The sequence below is a fragment of the Sebastes umbrosus genome, chromosome 8, assembly GCF_015220745.1.
Source record: "Sebastes umbrosus isolate fSebUmb1 chromosome 8, fSebUmb1.pri, whole genome shotgun sequence".
Lineage (NCBI taxonomy): Eukaryota > Metazoa > Chordata > Actinopteri > Perciformes > Sebastidae > Sebastes > Sebastes umbrosus.
The window spans coordinates 1356323-1373398 of record NC_051276.1 but is presented as its reverse complement, the minus strand read 5'-3'; the positions used below and the strand labels follow the sequence as shown (position 1 = coordinate 1373398).

The window sequence follows — 17076 nt, the reverse complement described above, 5'->3', positions numbered from 1 at the left end:
CCCGGCTTGGGGCCCTTCTGTGTGGAGTCTGCATGTTCTCCCTGTGTTAGCGTGGGTTTTCTCCGGGTTCTCCGGCTTCCTCCCAAAGTCCAAAGTCATGAGGGTTAGGTTCATTGTTGACTCTAATTTGCCCGTAGGTGTGAACGTGTGCGTGAATGGTTGCCTGTCATAGTCTGGAGACCTGTCCAAGGTGTACCTCGCCTTCGCCCAATGTCAGTTGTGATCGGCTCCAGCACCCCTGCGACCCTGAATAGGATAAGCGGTTACAAATAATGGATGGATGTTTTTGTATGTGTGCACAGTATACGAACATGTGTCCTTCTGTACATGTCAGCACTGAAACATCTATGTGGCCTTGATTTAAGAGTTAGACAAGAATAGAGTCTGATCATTTGTGAGGCTTGCACATAATTATCTCAAATATGGTTCAGCTCCAAATGTTGTTTGTGAGTGTGTCTGTGTGTAGAGCTATTAAAATCCTTTATCGACTAATAGATCAATTGATTTAATTGAAAAGAAATCATTCAAAGTGGTTCTCCCTCCACAGATTAAAGGTGCCCTGTGGAGTTTTCTTGTGAACAAACAACAGTTATGTCTATATTCTCTGTTTCTCACCAAAACACTCCTCCTACCAGCCTAACAATGTTGAATGCATTTCCTGCCTCATAACACATTTGCAAAGCCAACGTTTATAATATTGTGAAACCTCCATCGTTTACATCCATGTTTAGATCAGATGACAGTCTTCTTCTTCTTCTTCCCTGCCTTTTTTGGTATATTTCTTGGGGTGTTACCACCACCGATTGTTCATCAGTCATATAGCGTGAAACCATCAGCAGGAATGTGTGTCATGTCACCTATGCATGTGCGTCCTCATGCATGTGCACGAGATACAAACACCCACTAAAATAAACCGTGCTCCACAGTGCTGCTAGTGGTCAAAAACCCTACAGGGTGCCTTTAAATGAGCCACAATCTAGTGCTTACTAAAGACAAAGGCATATTTGTGAATATTATTGTGATGCCAGAGAAGCAGCTATTACTTTTCATTAATCAATAACAGCTCCCCATGAAAACATCACAAAAATGACTAATCAATGAAAGATTTGTTTGCCAGCTAAGACCCTAAAGAGCCATTAGTCAAATGATCAGCTGATCTGAGGCCCCACAACCCGCTGGACTTCTTTCATTGGATTTATTTTAAGAATTGGCAAAAACATTAGTGTTGGATTTATCATAATACCACTGTTGGATTACAAAACGTTGAACTTATACCAGAGACAGTTCAGAAAGGAGACGGTGTACTGAGAGTCAATTTCCTGTATCTGTGTCACGTGGGTTTCGCCACTTCTCCCCGCCCTTTTAGGAGGCTAGCGGCAAGTCCTGAGTCTATTAACTCCAATGGGAGAAGTGAACGTGAACACAGATCATGGCTGATTCTTTCGCCCCATAGTCACCAAAGGAAATATCGGAACACGCCATGACCACGCCCACATTAGGAGACAGGAAGTGTATACCATTTCAAACCGTTGGCGGAGCTTATAATGCGTCATCCTGATTATAAAGCATCTTTACTCGTACTAACTGTTCTAACTAAGGCTCCTGCTGAAAACCTTGCTGTCCAAGCAGGAAGCCAGCTCAGTGACTGTTATGTAGTGGGCCAGATAACCCACCGAGCATGATACGTGATACTGCTCTCTACTTGACCTGACATACCTGTCGTTGATGCTCCAGTTGAGGCAGAGGTTGAGGGAACTGAGGTTGCGACATTTCCTCACCACCTCCATCACCGTCTCATTGTTGAGCTCGGAGATGTGCCGCAGGTCCAGGACACTCAGGCTCCGTAGCTACGAGAGGAAAACATCAAAAACATTTGAATGATTTAATCATGTCAAATTCACAAACAGACGACCTAATAACAATGTCATCCCTTTTTGGAGTCAAAAATAATATCAACGTGTATTGTTAATATTTTGTATTATAATAGGAAGAACAATATTCTGTCAAATTAATGAAAAACCAGGCATGAAACCACATCATGAAACCAATGAAATATAAAATATCAATTTCTCCATTTTGGTTTCTGATTATTTTTTTTGCTCAAAGGAGAACACAGGACAAGTGATTTACAGATCACACGTCTGCTGTAGCAGAGAACAAAATGCAATTTGATTTTAGTTGGACCTTGAAGCTTCAGTAAGCAACAATTTTTTGGCATCATCTTCAAAAATCCCATAATAGCCTTTCAGCATATTGTAATTCAAGTGTTCTGAGAGAAAACTAGACTTCTGCTCCTCCTCATGGCTCTGTTTTCAGGCTTTAGAACATCTAGCCTGTAATGGGAGACTTTGACCAATCACAGGTCATTTCAGAGAGAGAGAGCATTCCTATTGGCTGTGCTCCGGCTGGTGGGCGGTGCTTGGTATTTCCTCAACTGATCTCAACATGGCTGCCGGGTCACAAAAGTTCTCATTTTACAGCTAAACAGTACACTACAAGATGATTCTGAGAACATCTGAGGAGAGAAATAGGCATTACAATAACAGAATATTGATTCATATTTGATCAGCGCTGCCTAGTTTGACCGTTTGGTCAGAGTTCACGAGTGATTGACAGCCGGCTCTCATAGACAGAAGCTGGACGGCAGACTCCGATCAGCTCCTACTGCTTATTTCCCTCCGTTCTGTGAAATCTTGCAGATACCGTTAGGGGCACCGGAGGACACAGAGGATATAGTGACCGTTTTATAAAAAATAACTTTTTTTTAATCATATATTTGCTCCATTTCTACCCACTGCAGCTTTAACAAAGTCAAATCCAGCACTCACACTTTATCTCGTTCACACAAACAGGTACACAGGAAACACAATTTCCTGTCTGTATATGAAGGAACCTGCAGTCGATTTGTTACTATGTGCAGTGCAAAAAAAAGGAAGCTACAGGAAGAGAACTATTTGGTGAAGGCATGTATGGTACACACCTGCTGAATTACATGGATGTTTTGGATGTGGAATGTAAAAAGAAAAACTCCCTCTATACACTGAGTAAACTTGTATACTGCCACATGTATTAAAAAAACAGCATGAATGTAGAATAAAACCTAACAAGGCAGATAAATGCTACAACATTGCTTGCTGTTACTGTTTATCATTCTGCGCCTGCATGCCTGGTGTGAGGGGTTGTGAGCCAATACGAGTATTCACTTTCCCTCTTCCTTTCATCTCTCTGACTTTCAATAATCCCTCTTTCCGATCTGAATACTTTATAAGAGGGGGTTTAGATTAATCCTCCAGTCAGAATCTCTACTTCCTGACACACTCTTGAAAACCCACACTGACACACTGTTCAACAAGCGTTCCTGCTCGCTGAAATCACCAAAGGCTTTTCAAGTCACAGCACAGGTGTATTTCCTCTGATACATACTCAAAACTATTTAAGGCACAGGTGCATGCACACACATTCACTCACACACACACACACACACACACACCAGGGATGTGAGATAATAGAGGTATGATATTCCGGCCAGCCGCAAAGGGAGGCAAGGAGGTAAATGTCAGGGCCAAGGCTAAAGAGAAAACAAGCTTACAGTTGGCGTTAAGATCACTGAGCACTATTGTCGGCTCCATAGGCATGACATATACCTACCAGCATGAAGACACATGGGGGGAATGGATAAGGACCGAGGCTCACCGGGTGAAGTAAGCACACATGTAAACACTCTTCCCTGTCCCCACATACTGAGAATCAACACACAGACTCCTACACCAACTGCAAACAAACAACGGGGAGAGTGTGATGCTGCACTGCGCTGAAGGGAATAAAAAAGGCTTTCAAAACCTTTACCTCCGTCTATAGCTGCTCCATTTGTCTCTCTGTGGCTTTTTTGTCACTCCTCAAGACAAAATTGTATCCACACCTCTTATGATAAAAGGTCTGCTTAGACATGAAATAAACATGAAACAGATTTTGTTTGTGGCATATCCGCACCGACAGTATAATCTGAAGACTTGCTTGGATATACTAATGAAATAAACATTAAACAGCTTGTGTGTGCAAAGACGGGTCAAGAATGCAGCAGTGATCGTCAGGGACAGCTAAACTGGCATGGTAAACAATAGTATTTAATGAATGGGGAAAAACCCTTAACTGTGAGAATTAACATAGACACGCACGCATATGAGCAGATGCTCACACACATGCACGGAAACGCAAATAAACACACACACACACACCCACACAAACTGTCATCTGCCCCTGTGGCCAGTGTTGGATCGAAGTGCTAAATTATTCATGCAGAATTAGGCTGATCTGTGTGTGCAGGTCTGTGTTGGTGTGCATGTGTGTGTGTGTGTGTGTGTGTGTGTGTGTGTGTGTGTGCGTGTGTGTGTGTGTGTGTGTGTGTGTGTGTGTGTGTGTGTGTGTGTATGTGGGGCTGCATTGTTTGCACAACAAAGGCATTGCAAAAATCAAACCTGGATGTAGGCGAAGTGACCATTACCACTAATATTCATAGCAACAGACATCCATTCGCACTGTCAAAAAAAAAAAATCACAATCAACGGCACACACTTCCTCACACTTTTACTCTCTCTCTCACACACACCAACACACACGCACGCACGCACGCACGCACGCACGCACGCACGCACGCACGCACGCACGCACGCAGGCATTTGCATTCAGTATTTATGGTTATTGAGCCTGGAGTAAATTTTAAAAGCCCCAACATCAAAAGTATTTGTTCTCCAAATCTTCAAAACTGCTTATGTCTGCTATAGTAGAATTTCTACTACAGCCAATAGCAACTGTTTCATTGATGTGGATAACCAATGAGAAACCAGGCCATCCAGTGTGAGTTCTCATTGGCTGAGAGTGTAGCTAGGTTGAAGGAAATTTGAAAATTTAGCAGATGTCTGCATGAAAAGGGGAAGAGGTAGAGTCACGGCTGAGACTGTAACTTTGTTAATCCATCTGTAGAGAAACCACCGCAGAGAAAATAAATTCCAGTTTAGCAGACATCTGCCGAAAGAAAAATATCCCCCAAATCCCTGAAATGAAAAGTCACACAAAAAACAAGCTCTCGGTAATTAGTCACACCTCCAGAATGTGACAGGCCACAGTGCCAGTGTTTGTTTTCTCATAGTTGACAGATTATCATAATTTGACTCATAGGTGAAAGGTTTTAATGCTTCTAATCTCATTTAATCATTTCCACTCATAATACAGCTGATTTTCTGCTCGTGTATTCCTGTGATCCGAGAATAAACAGGCACGAGAAAGAAAGAAAAATAAATGGAGAGAAATGGGGAGAAGGGAGCATGATAGCTTCAGATAGAGAGGAAGACAAAGCGAGTGATTCACACAGCACAGAGAGAAAAAGAGAGAGGGAAACAGAAAGAGAGAAAAAGTGAAAGAGAGTGAGGAGAGCAAGCGAGAGAGAAAAAGAGCACCAGAATAGAGAGCGGGGGATTTGGTGAGGGGTTCGGCAGGTTTTCCTCCTCGTTGGCTGAGGTTTGTAACCAGGCAGAGTTTGTCTCGTCTCCTCTGAGTTGGCAGCTACACCTGGATAATTATTCATGCTGTTCATAAAAACACTGAAACCTGCAGAATCCAGCTGCTCTGAGGCGAGCGTGGCGTCCCCACCCCGTGAACACACATGCAGAAATTAAGGCTGATTATATGAATATTCCAACGCACACACATGTTAACATACACAAAAATGGTGGTGGAAAGTATATATTCATTAACTCAAATACTTTCCTTTATGCTAATTCATACCTTGACTCCACCACATGTCAGAAATATTTTACTCCACTACATTTATTTCACAGCTATAATACTTGGTACTTTTCAGATTGAGATTACAGACAAAAAAATATGATCAGTAACGTAGCTAATTGCAAGTAATAACTACTGGGAAACCAGTTGGGTGAGGCCCAGTCTCAAGGCGGTTTTGTTTTGTGATGATTAATTGCCTGTTAATTTGTATCAATGGCAATAAAGTAAAAAAAAAGCAGTTTATAAAATATGATGCTTTGTTATAGATTAAACTACCCAACAGTGTATGAGGCAGTACCTCGACCAGATCAAATATTTAAGTATTGCTTACGAGTCAATGCATCAATAATATTTGAATAATCATACTCAATATTTTGAGTACATTTTGTTGTTAATACTTCTGTACTTTTACTCAAGCAAAATTCTGAATGCCGGACTTTTACTTAAAGGTACAGGTGTAGGATTTGGCGACATCTAGTGGTGTGGATGCAGATTGCAACAAACTGAGTACCCCTCCGCTCACTCCTCCCTTTCCAAGACTGCGGTAACATGAGCTGCCGAGTGCAAATCCATGGGAACACTGTACGCCTGACTCAGAGGCCATCCATACCATAATAACACTACTTTAGGAGCAACAGAAGTCAGACAACGACTGGTACCACGGTTTTTGAACTCTGCGGCTCACATTACTGCAGTTTCACAAGCGTGTCGAGAACTTCAGGTAACGTAAAAACGTGAAAGGCTCTCTCTAGACCTAGTGTTTGGTTTGTCCGTTCTGGGCTACTTAAGAAACGTGGCGGAGCATCATGGCGGACTCTGTGAAGAGGACCCGCTCCCTATGTAGATATGAAGGGCTCGTTATGAGCTAATGAAAACAACAATTCTTAGTTTCAGGTGATTATACACTAATGAAAATGTTATTTTCTATTCCTGCTAATAGATCCCCTGAAATGTTACACACTGTTCCTTTAAGTGTTATCAATGTGTTGCTACTTCCACTTAAGCAAATGATCTGAATGCTTCTTCCATCACCGACTGAAACACACACAACAAGCTTAACAAAATGATCATTAATATCAAAAGCAGTTCTAATAGAATGATTATTTCATGTCATGAAATTAATCATGCAAAAAATAATGATAATAATACTTCTCAATCATCAGTAAATCAATTAATCTGTCCTAAAACATATTTTGATAAGGTCTTAAAATCAAACTTCTATTCTTTTTTTGTTTTTAATTCAAATGTTCAATTTTGCCTGAAAAACACAAAACGCAGAGCAGAAAATTAATGATTCAAATTCACAGAAGCACAAAATTGGATGTGAATTTCAGTTTATAGACTAATATGGAACGCATCACACCTTGTGCAAAGATAAGAGAAAAGCAATCACTTCAGGTTTTACAAGAGCTGGATGAGCAAACAGCACTCGTCTGAGAAGTAGCACCACATTTCTGCATTAAAGAGGTTGTTTAATTCAGTCTACATGACCAGAGGAGATGTGTGAGCTCCAAGCTGCTTGGCTCCCACCTGCTTCAATTAGAAGCCTCTCTCAAACAGGAACAACGAGAGCCCGAGTCAGAGGTCAAACACAAAACACCGCTCTAAATGAAAGAAAAATAACTGGCTGTTTCAGAGCTACGTTATCCGTCAGCCAAGCATAGGCTAGAGTTCAATATTTGGAGAGGTTGATTTGACACTTTATTACATTAGTGTATGTCACAGTCTGGCACACAGTGGGCGAGTGTGTGTGTACCTGTGTGTGCTCTGCCAGACTACAGAGCTATAACTACCTGTGCTATTACTTAATTTATTTACACAACGTCAGGCATCATGATGCCAGGCAGGAAGTTGAGGCCTGGTGGACCCCATGCAGAGGATATGATGTCATGGTTTGAGTGCTGGCACAAAGCAGCATGAGTTCATAGCTGTTGCCGTCCATCAACCTCAGTGTCCCGGCTGACAAGCAGCGAGATGACATTTAAAAAGCACAGACAGAGCGAGCATTGTTTTAGTCATACATAGTGAACATGCTGGGTTTGGAAAATATGAGCTGCTGTAGAGCTCGCTGTAGTTAATTTATAACCACTTCGAAATTTAGTATGTGAGTTTAGTCAATGAAAAATATATGTCCTACTGTGGGAAATGCATATAGTTCCAGAAAAAACCACATGCAAGCACGCACTGTCTATGGAAAAGAATCTTTTCAGTAAAACTAATAGCCGTAACGGTGGAAACTATCCGTTCTCAGACCGGCAAAGATGAAACAAGTTGAAATCCTCTAAACAATGCAGGTAGAAGTTTAGACAGTCACTTTGAAGTCATATTCAAAGTCCTGAGCAAGAAGTCAAAGTCACAGGGTGTTGTTGAGGTGGCATTGTGGCCCTGACACATTTTGCTCGGCTGTCCGCATGTGTTGGGGACTGTGTGAGACGGGATGAGGCGTGGAGGGGGGGGGGAAGGTGAGACGAATGGCAGCAGTGTCACTAGGTGAATACAAGTGCGCACTCATGCATATACGCTTTGTTTTTTTTCTTTTTTCCATATCGGAGCATCCCAGACAGTTCAGTCAGACAGGAGAAAGCTGTGTCGAGACAATTCCTCTGCGGTAAGCCTAAATCACACGCCACCCCCCCTCCCCCCCCCCCCCCTCCAGACGCACACTCAGAAAAACATACACACATGAATACATAGAGGCCTGTGCAGACGGAGTGATATGAATATTTGAAAAAGGGACTGAGGCAAAAACTGGAAAGGCCATGGGTCTGGTATCACAAATACATTGTCTGCATCAGTCATGGACCAGTGAGCTGATCCCTGTGTGTGTGTGTGTGTGTGTGTGTGTGTGTGTGTGTGTATGTGCATGTGTGGTTAACTTCTCTCTTTATCTGTCTTGTGCCCATCTACTGTCTATCTCTTATTCTCCCCCCCTCCCTCTCTCTCTCTCTTTCTCCCTTACAGTCGCTAATCCTGCATGTGTTGGTGTTGATAACAAACTCAGTGGCGAGGAAAGGCTCGAGGAGATAGAGAGCGTTGGTTTCTCTTCGGCGCTCTAAGCCAAATGACCACATAGGCGCGCACATACACAAGCACGAGTCAGTGCGACAGCACTGAATGACAGTCACAGTACAGTGACACTAGTTGGGCCAATAATGAGACATGATATCCCCCCCCCTCCGGAGGTCAAAAACCTCTCTATCTCTGTCTGTCTCTGGGTTAAAAGTCTTAGAGCCAAATGAATTATTCTTCAATTACTCCTGCAAGAGACACACATCATCCTTAGGCTCTTCTCTGCTCATTATATTCATAAATCCCACAATCTCCTCCATACAGCAGTGAAGAAAATTATTATTACAATTTCGACTCATTCCGAGACCCCCACAACCCCATTACCTTTCTTCCTCCAAATCCCCTCTGCTCCTTCGTTTCCCCTTTATCCTCTCCACCACCCCTGAGACACAATACACATGTACAAGTACACAGTCACACACATATGTGTACATAGGAAAAGGTACACATACATACATACATACACACACACACACACACACACACACACTTACTTCCCTGGTTTGTGCTGGGGGTTATCAGTTTGACACAGGGCACTGTGATTATGTATTTTCTGTGCTCCAGTCAGAGGGAGGAGATAAGGGGCCAGCAGACTACAGCAAAGCCAGACACCACTCATCCTACATGGGGAGGAAAGGTGTGAAGGTGACAGTGGGTGAAGACCTGTATCTTAACCTTTTGTGTTCCACCATTTTAAAACCTCTTTCCCAAACTGTGGTCATGGCAATTTAGACCCAAAAAAAAGGGGGGGGGGGGAATAAAAGCAAATAGTTCTTTCTTTTTTCACTTTGTTGCAATGCTTTCGGTGTTTTATGCAAAACACGTTGAATTGCCTTGTTGCTGAAATGTGCTATATAAATAAACCTCGCCTTGCCTTTATTTTCTTTTTTTTCTTTGTGAGCCAAATTTGAACTCGGGATGTTGCGAGTACATGCTGCTCCACTAAGCCACCAGGATGGATAGAACATATGATTCTGGTTATGAAATTAAATAGCTTCCCTGTCATAAACCAGACTGTTTTATTTGCTCATAAACACACAGAGAGAATGAGGTATTGCCCACGGTCCAATTCTGTCAAATTCAGGGAGCATTTATCAAAAGGTCCTACGCTTTTTTCAGGAAAAGAACAACAAAAGCACTGGAGCGGCACGGTTGAATTAATCTACAAGACCCCAAATTAAGACCAGAAACAGCTACGTTGTGCACATCAGAGAGACAACACATAGCTATTACAGTCTCCAAATATACCTCTTTTCATCTCTGATACATTCTTCAACAGTCTCTCCATTTGTTATGTCGTTGGTCTCCTCTCTCTCTCTCTCTCTCTCTCTCTCTCTCTCTCTCCCAAGGGTGGGAACTTTCACACTCACACACACACACACACACACACACACACTCTCACACACACACACACACACACACACACACACACACACACACACACACACACACATAAAGGCATTTTGAGGCCCATCGTGTCTTAGGGCAGTGATAGGCTGATGTATAAGGAGGGGCATTGTGGGTAGGCATGACAAGCAAAGGGAAGCCATCAGTGGGACATCTAAGGCTCGGGGAATGAAGGCTCTCTGGCACCCAGAGCTGCTCTCAAACACTGGCTCTCTGATAGAGCCGACCTTGGACTTAATCACTACCAGAAGAAAAGAGCACCGCTTGACAGGAAGATGGAAAGACGGTGGGAGAGTGTGTGAGAGAGAGAGAGAGAAAGACAGACAAAAACACACAAACCACAAGAGTAAAAGAGAGAGAGAAAAAGAGTACATACAGAGAGTGACAATGACCAAAAGCAGAAAGAAAAGAAAGACTGGACAGAGAAAGAGACGTAAACAACACTGTTCAAAGGGATGGATAATGACTGTTGGTGTGACCGAGGCAGCCTGAGAAGCAGAGGGAGAGCACAGAAAATACAGTATGTTAACCATTTCTGATATTCACACATACTGTATGAATTTCCTCGAAGACACAAATACACACACACACACCAACCCTGTCGCCTACAAAATGACCTTCTCATACAACTAAACTGCATTCTCAATTATGTTTGGAGGGAAACGGATTTTCTCCCAAATTACGGTCGCAGCTTTAAACAGTTATAAACAGTTTTAAACATTAGCGTCATGAATTGAAACAAAACAAAATAAAAACCACAACAAAGCTATTGGGCTAGGTTTAGGCAACAAAACTACTGGCTTAGGGTTAGGCAACAAAACTATTGGGCTAGGTTTAGGCAACAAAACTACTGGCTTAGGGTTAGGCAACAAAACTACTGGGTTAGGGTTAGGCAACAAAACTACTGGCTTAGGGTTAGGCAACAAAAATTCTGGGTTAGGGTTAGGCAACAAAACTTCTGGGATAGGGTTAGGCAACAAAACTACTGGCTTAGGGTTAGGCAACAAAACTACTGGGTTAGGGTTAGGCAACAAAACTACTGCGTTAGGGTTAGGCAACAAAACTACTGGCTTAGGGTTAGGCAACAAAACTACTGGCTTAGGGTTAGGCAACCAAACTACTGGCTTAGGGTTAGGCAACAAAACTACTGCGTTAGGGTTAGGCAACAAAACTACTGGCTTAGGGTTAGGCAACCAAACTACTGGGTTAGGGTTAGGCAACCAAACTACTGGTTTAGGGTTAGGCAACAAAACTACTGGTTTAGGGTTAGGCAACAAAAATTCTGGGTTAGGGTTAAGCAACAAAACTACTGGGTTAGGGTTAGGCAACAAAACTACTGGGTTAGAGTCAGGCAACAAAATTACTGGGTTAGGGTTAGGCAACAAAACTACTGTTTTAGGGTTAGGCAACAAAAATTCTGGGTTAGGGTTAGGCAACAAAACTATTTGGTTAGGTTTAGGCAACAAAACTACTGGGATAGGTTTAGTCAACAAAAATACTGGGTTAGGGTTAGGCAATACAAATTCTGGGTTAGGGTTAGGCAACAAACTACTGGATTAGGGTTAGGCAACAAAAATACTGGGTTATGGTTAGGCAATACAAATTCTGGGTTAGGGTTAGGCAACAAACTACTGGATTAGGGTTAGGCAACAAAAATACTGGGTTATGGTTAGGCAACCAAACTACTGGGTTAGGGTTATCTAACACACACACACACACACACACACGCACACACACACGCCTTACACTTAAGCTAGTAGAGTGAAGCCTTCCACCTTTTAATAACAGCCAATGCCAACATATATCTATTGCGCTTCCACCTCCGGCTTGTCACAGGCTTGACTAAAGGCTGAACCCCATGAAACTGAATCAGGAGAGTGACTAATCTCATCCAGGTCCACAAGAAAACACATATAAAGTCCTCAAATTAGTTACCTAGGGAGAGCGCCAAATCACTGAAAGCTCTGGGACACCCACAGTGCCTTCAGCCCAAGATGTTTTGTATCCACTACACAACCTTGGGATGAGACAAGCCTGGTCAATAAAACTAATATTAATGTCAAGAGCTTAGAAGTAGCTTTGAGCCTCAATCTCAACGCCAACCATAAATAAAAATTTACAGTGTATCCCTGGCACGGCAACACAAAAGACCACATCAGACAAGTGCTTGCTCTTAAAATCATCCCAGTTTCTGTTTTGACATTTGAAGCCGTGTGTGATGTTTGATTTCCAACCAGTGACGAGAGTGTTAGAAAGCTTGTTTTCGATTAGCAGGCTTTACTCTTTCAGCCAGCAGAAATCTGGATTTTTCCTTTTACCCGCTAACAAGACGATGATTTATCAAACGCTGCCTGGCTATAAATATTGAGTCGCGTTGCACATCACAGAGGAACCGCACAGCTCCCGTAGGACTGAAACACTGAAACACCATTAGAGGAGCATACATGCCACAGCTTTACAGTTACTCTACAGACCATCTGCATCGAACTCGGCACCGTGGGTGGCCTATTTCAACTATCAGCTCACTTGATTAAGAAAATACGATTTCAATTGATTTCCTCATACCCTAATTTGTGAGAAGTCGGTATAAAAAATATCAATCTGAAATGAGTGTGTCATATGAGAGAAGTTAATAAAAGTAATGGATTTTCTTCCCTTTTTTTCTGGTGATAGCTGAATAGCAAGTGAGGAGGTTGGGAAGATTATCAGAGAGAGAGAGAAAGAGCAATCGAGGAAGAAAAATCGTGGGAGGGAGTGTGTGATAATCGAACAAGAGGGGAGCGCTGCAGTCCTGGAATCACATGCAGGTCCACGGAGTCATCAGAAATGCAACGATTCTAAACGCGAGAATATGATTTTCAATCGACACTGGATGGGACCAAGTGGGAATGAACGAGAGGAGGAATCAACTGCTAAACGAGATAATTACTGTCAGAGATTATAGAGGGGCGGAGAGAGGAAGTAAAGGCAGAGAGGGACTCACAGAAATGATAGCTGCGATGACAGAAACTAAGAGAGATGTGACTCTAAATCTGTACAGACAAAATTAATGTGGTCGAAATGTTATCCTTCAAACATGTCTGCCTCATCACGATTCCAAAATTATGATTAGAAACTTTAAAAGTATTTTAAGAAGAAAGTACAGTTGGTTGATTTGATCTGTTTTAAAGTTATCATTGCACTTGTACCAGCAGCTGAAGCATTTCTGAAGATGCTCCCTCAGAGAAAGGTCGGTATAATGAGGTATGGCCTAAGTGATACAGGATTTCTGAGACTGATTTGAGAGTCTTGAAAATCCAATAACTATATATCACCCTATATCATTGATTTATATAAACAAAACATGAATATGTTTGATCCTTTTAAGAGTAACCTGATTCATATTTTTGCTGCCTTCCAGTGGTTTAACTTCTCGCCCTGCTGCAGTGATGTAGAAGTGTACCACAAGGTGTGTCAGTTCACTATGATGTCACTGTTGGGTGTGGTTACAGGTGTGAGAGAGCACACTTTTGACCACACCCATCAATGATTGTGGGCGTTCTGAGAGGTGAAACAGGATATTTACTGAAAGGGAAACTTTACAGTTGGAAAATAAACATATCGTTGCTCTCTAGAAGCCAAATAGTAGCCATTTTCCATTCAGATGTTAAGAGAACTTTTGAAAAGTCTCAAAAGAAATGCGAATTAGGCGCATTTTCATCAACTGGAGCAAATAAACTCGGCTACAGCGTAGTTTGGTCAGAAGTTGGCGCTATAGACTCTATTAGAGTAGAAGAAGTAGAGGTTGTGAACCAGAAACAAGACAATTCGGCTTCATTTTACCATCTATAAAAGAAAAATGGAGAGAGGCCTCCAGGAATTTGTTTAATTTGGGTAAGTTTTAATTGTTCTTTCATCTCAGCTGGTATTGGCCATGTTTCATGTTGTCTGGAGAAGACAAGCATTCACACAGCTGATCAGTCACGTGAGTTAAATGTTCTCTATGTGAGAAATTACTCGGCAAAGATGTTTCCATATCCCATTTAGCGCATCAACTCTTTTTCAACAAAAGCAAAAACTACCTCAAGCAAGCGGAAAAACTTTTTCCACAATTAAGGAAATGTTATCGAATGTTTCCGTTTCCATACAGCTTTTTCCAATGCGATACTTTAAAATGTGCATACAAATATATGAATGGAAACACAGCTTAGGTATTGGTTTCTAAACTATCTTTGGCCTTGCTGTACTGCAATTTCTTTAGTTGTCTATAGCTCTAAAAGGAGGTATTAAAATTACACTTAGTGGCCACTTTATTAGGTACACCCTATGCAATCGAATGCAATCCAATACAACAGCTCTGTCGTAACAGCCATCTTCACCAAGTTCATAATGTTCAGTTTTCAATCACATCCTTGAATATGTGTAAATTCAATTCTATGTTTATAATTGAGGTAATAGTTAAAGGTGGTGTTGTACTGCACTACTAACCTCAATGAGAAATGATATCATTTAATTAACAACTCAATGAAAGTATCAATGAAAACATAACATTAGAGGTTAGAGGTGGAGGGTTATACAAATGCATAATTGGTATGTATGTGTGTGTAGTAGTGTCATTTCTGCAGCGTTTTTGTGTGCATGCATATGTGCATTCTTTTTGTTGTGTCAAGTTGGTCAAGTAGGAAAATATGGGTCTGTATGTATCTTTGGTAACTGTCTTGTTGAAACTCATAACCACAATTAAAAAAAAGAAGAAAAAAAAGCATATAAAGTTATTTTTCAGTTGAAACAAAAGTTGATTTAAAAATATATATGAATATTTTCAGAATTATGAACTTGCTCATCTGAACTCCTAAAACTTCACCTTGGTTAATACTGTAATAAATAATAATGAGGTGTGCTAGACTGTGCGTGTGGGCGGATGTGTATGCGTCCACCTCCAGGTATGCTAATGCTGTTATGACTGGCTGGCTTCATTACTGTCTGTCTACAACACACTGGCCAAGGTCAGTGGAGGCTGCAGAGATGATAGGGGGCCAAAACCATGAGCACAAATTAATCTGCTGTTTAATCTAATAATGCAGCGTGGCATCGGGTGTCTCAGTCCTATTAACACAACTGTAATTGCATTTGAGGAGGAATGGACACACGCAGCCCACAAGGGTACTTTCACACTTGCGTGTACACCCAAGTACATCAAACACACATGGGTGCGGACATACCATACACACTCACACATGGGTGCACACGTGCATTCGAGATGGATGTTGTGTTGAGAGAAGGAAATAAATGAGAGGAAAAGCAAGGTGCCGTATTTCCTGGTGAATTCAATCCAAGCAATCACCGTGTGAGTGCATGTGTGTCCATGTTTATATGGCACGGAACAACTTAAAACCACGTAGCCCTGCTCATTAGCATGGTAATATCCAAACAGCAGGGTGTAGTCAGAACAGCAGCGTATTATTAGGATTCATCTCATTAGGCTTTCATGAGATTTAAAAGTTAACACGAAATAACTTCAAAACTCAGTCTGTGATAAAGCACACAACGAGGTCCTGAGTTTACTCTCCAAAAGTGAATTTTCCCCCGTGGAGACGATGCATGGCCGGCAGCGGCATGGAGAGCTGGCCCACGGTAACAGGATTAGACAAAAATCATAGTCACGCTGAAACTTCAGTTGACATTTACTGATACAATAATTATTTCACAAAAGTGAATCTGAAATCAGCCTTCTTTTAACGGCAGGGTTGGTCAAGATTTTAGAAACATTTTTTGTTATATTAGTTGATATTCTCATTACATCCCGACAGCAATCAATAAATCAAATGCTCTGACATAAAAAAAAAAGACAAAAATCTGGTATCTGTGGTTGTAGCAGGACTGTAATAAACCTGTCCAATCAAAGTAATGATTGCCTACCTGCCTGTCTGCGTGCACTCTGCCCGAGCACTCAAGGTTCAAGGTTCTTTATTTGTCATTTGTTAATCCCAGCAAAGCAGTCATTGGTCTCAGGTTCCTTCAACAATGCTCAAAAAAATATTTATATATAAAAGGGGGAAATCACACAAGTAAAAATAAAATGATAATCTAAGGCATAAGATTGTGCAGTTAAAATATAAGACTTAATTATAAACATAAGTAAATAGAAAATAGAAATGTACATGTAAATTTGAAAATGTGTAAATTTGTTGAAGACTGTATTCCAGATGGGAAACTGAATGTAAATAGGACGTAGTACGTATATGCATGATGAGAATTAATATATGTACACAGAGGTGTAAACAGGAATATAGTATATATATATATATATATATATTATATATACAGTACATATGTAACCGTTTGTAAAACAGTATGTAAAGTATATAAAGGTAAATAAAGGTAAAGTGACAACGGCAAAATGACTCATTGCGCGTCACCGGAGTCTTCCACAAGCTGTTAACTTGACAGCTGTGAGTACTAACAATAGGTACTTACCGCAGTAAGATGGATGACTCCCTGAGAGGTCACCGGGCAGCCCATGAAGCCAACAAACTGCAGCTCGGGACAATGCTCTGCAACCGCTCGCACGGACCGATCAGTGACCTGGAGGATAGAATAGCAGGGAGAAGAGAGATTAAATTAGTTTCCCAGGTAAGAAACCTCTTTATCTTCATAGTTAAAAATAGTTGCAACTATCATTTCTCAAGTGGTTCATGTTTTTATTCATAATACCAATTTTATTTTATTCATTCACTCAATACAGTTTGAAAATGTTTCATTCAACAGATGACCTTTATGGTGGAAAAAAAAAAGTTTCTTTGTTGGACAGCTTGGTGTGGGGAAAGCTGAACTTGCCAG

The 17076-nt window shown here is 41.4% G+C and overlaps 1 protein-coding gene across 3 annotated transcripts in view; it reads right to left on the bottom strand.

Annotated features, from left to right (window-relative positions):
- Nucleotides 1–17076, bottom strand: part of fbxl17 (F-box and leucine-rich repeat protein 17) — a 293136-nt gene that overhangs the window by 167699 nt on the left and 108361 nt on the right. For all 3 annotated transcript variants that reach the window (XM_037777242.1, XM_037777243.1, XM_037777241.1), the window contains exons 7-8: nt 16714–16821; nt 1717–1847 (exon numbers count right to left, since the gene is read on the bottom strand). In XM_037777242.1, coding sequence (XP_037633170.1) covers nt 1717–1847; nt 16714–16821 — 239 coding nt within the window. The remainder of the gene's footprint in view (nt 1–1716; nt 1848–16713; nt 16822–17076) is intronic.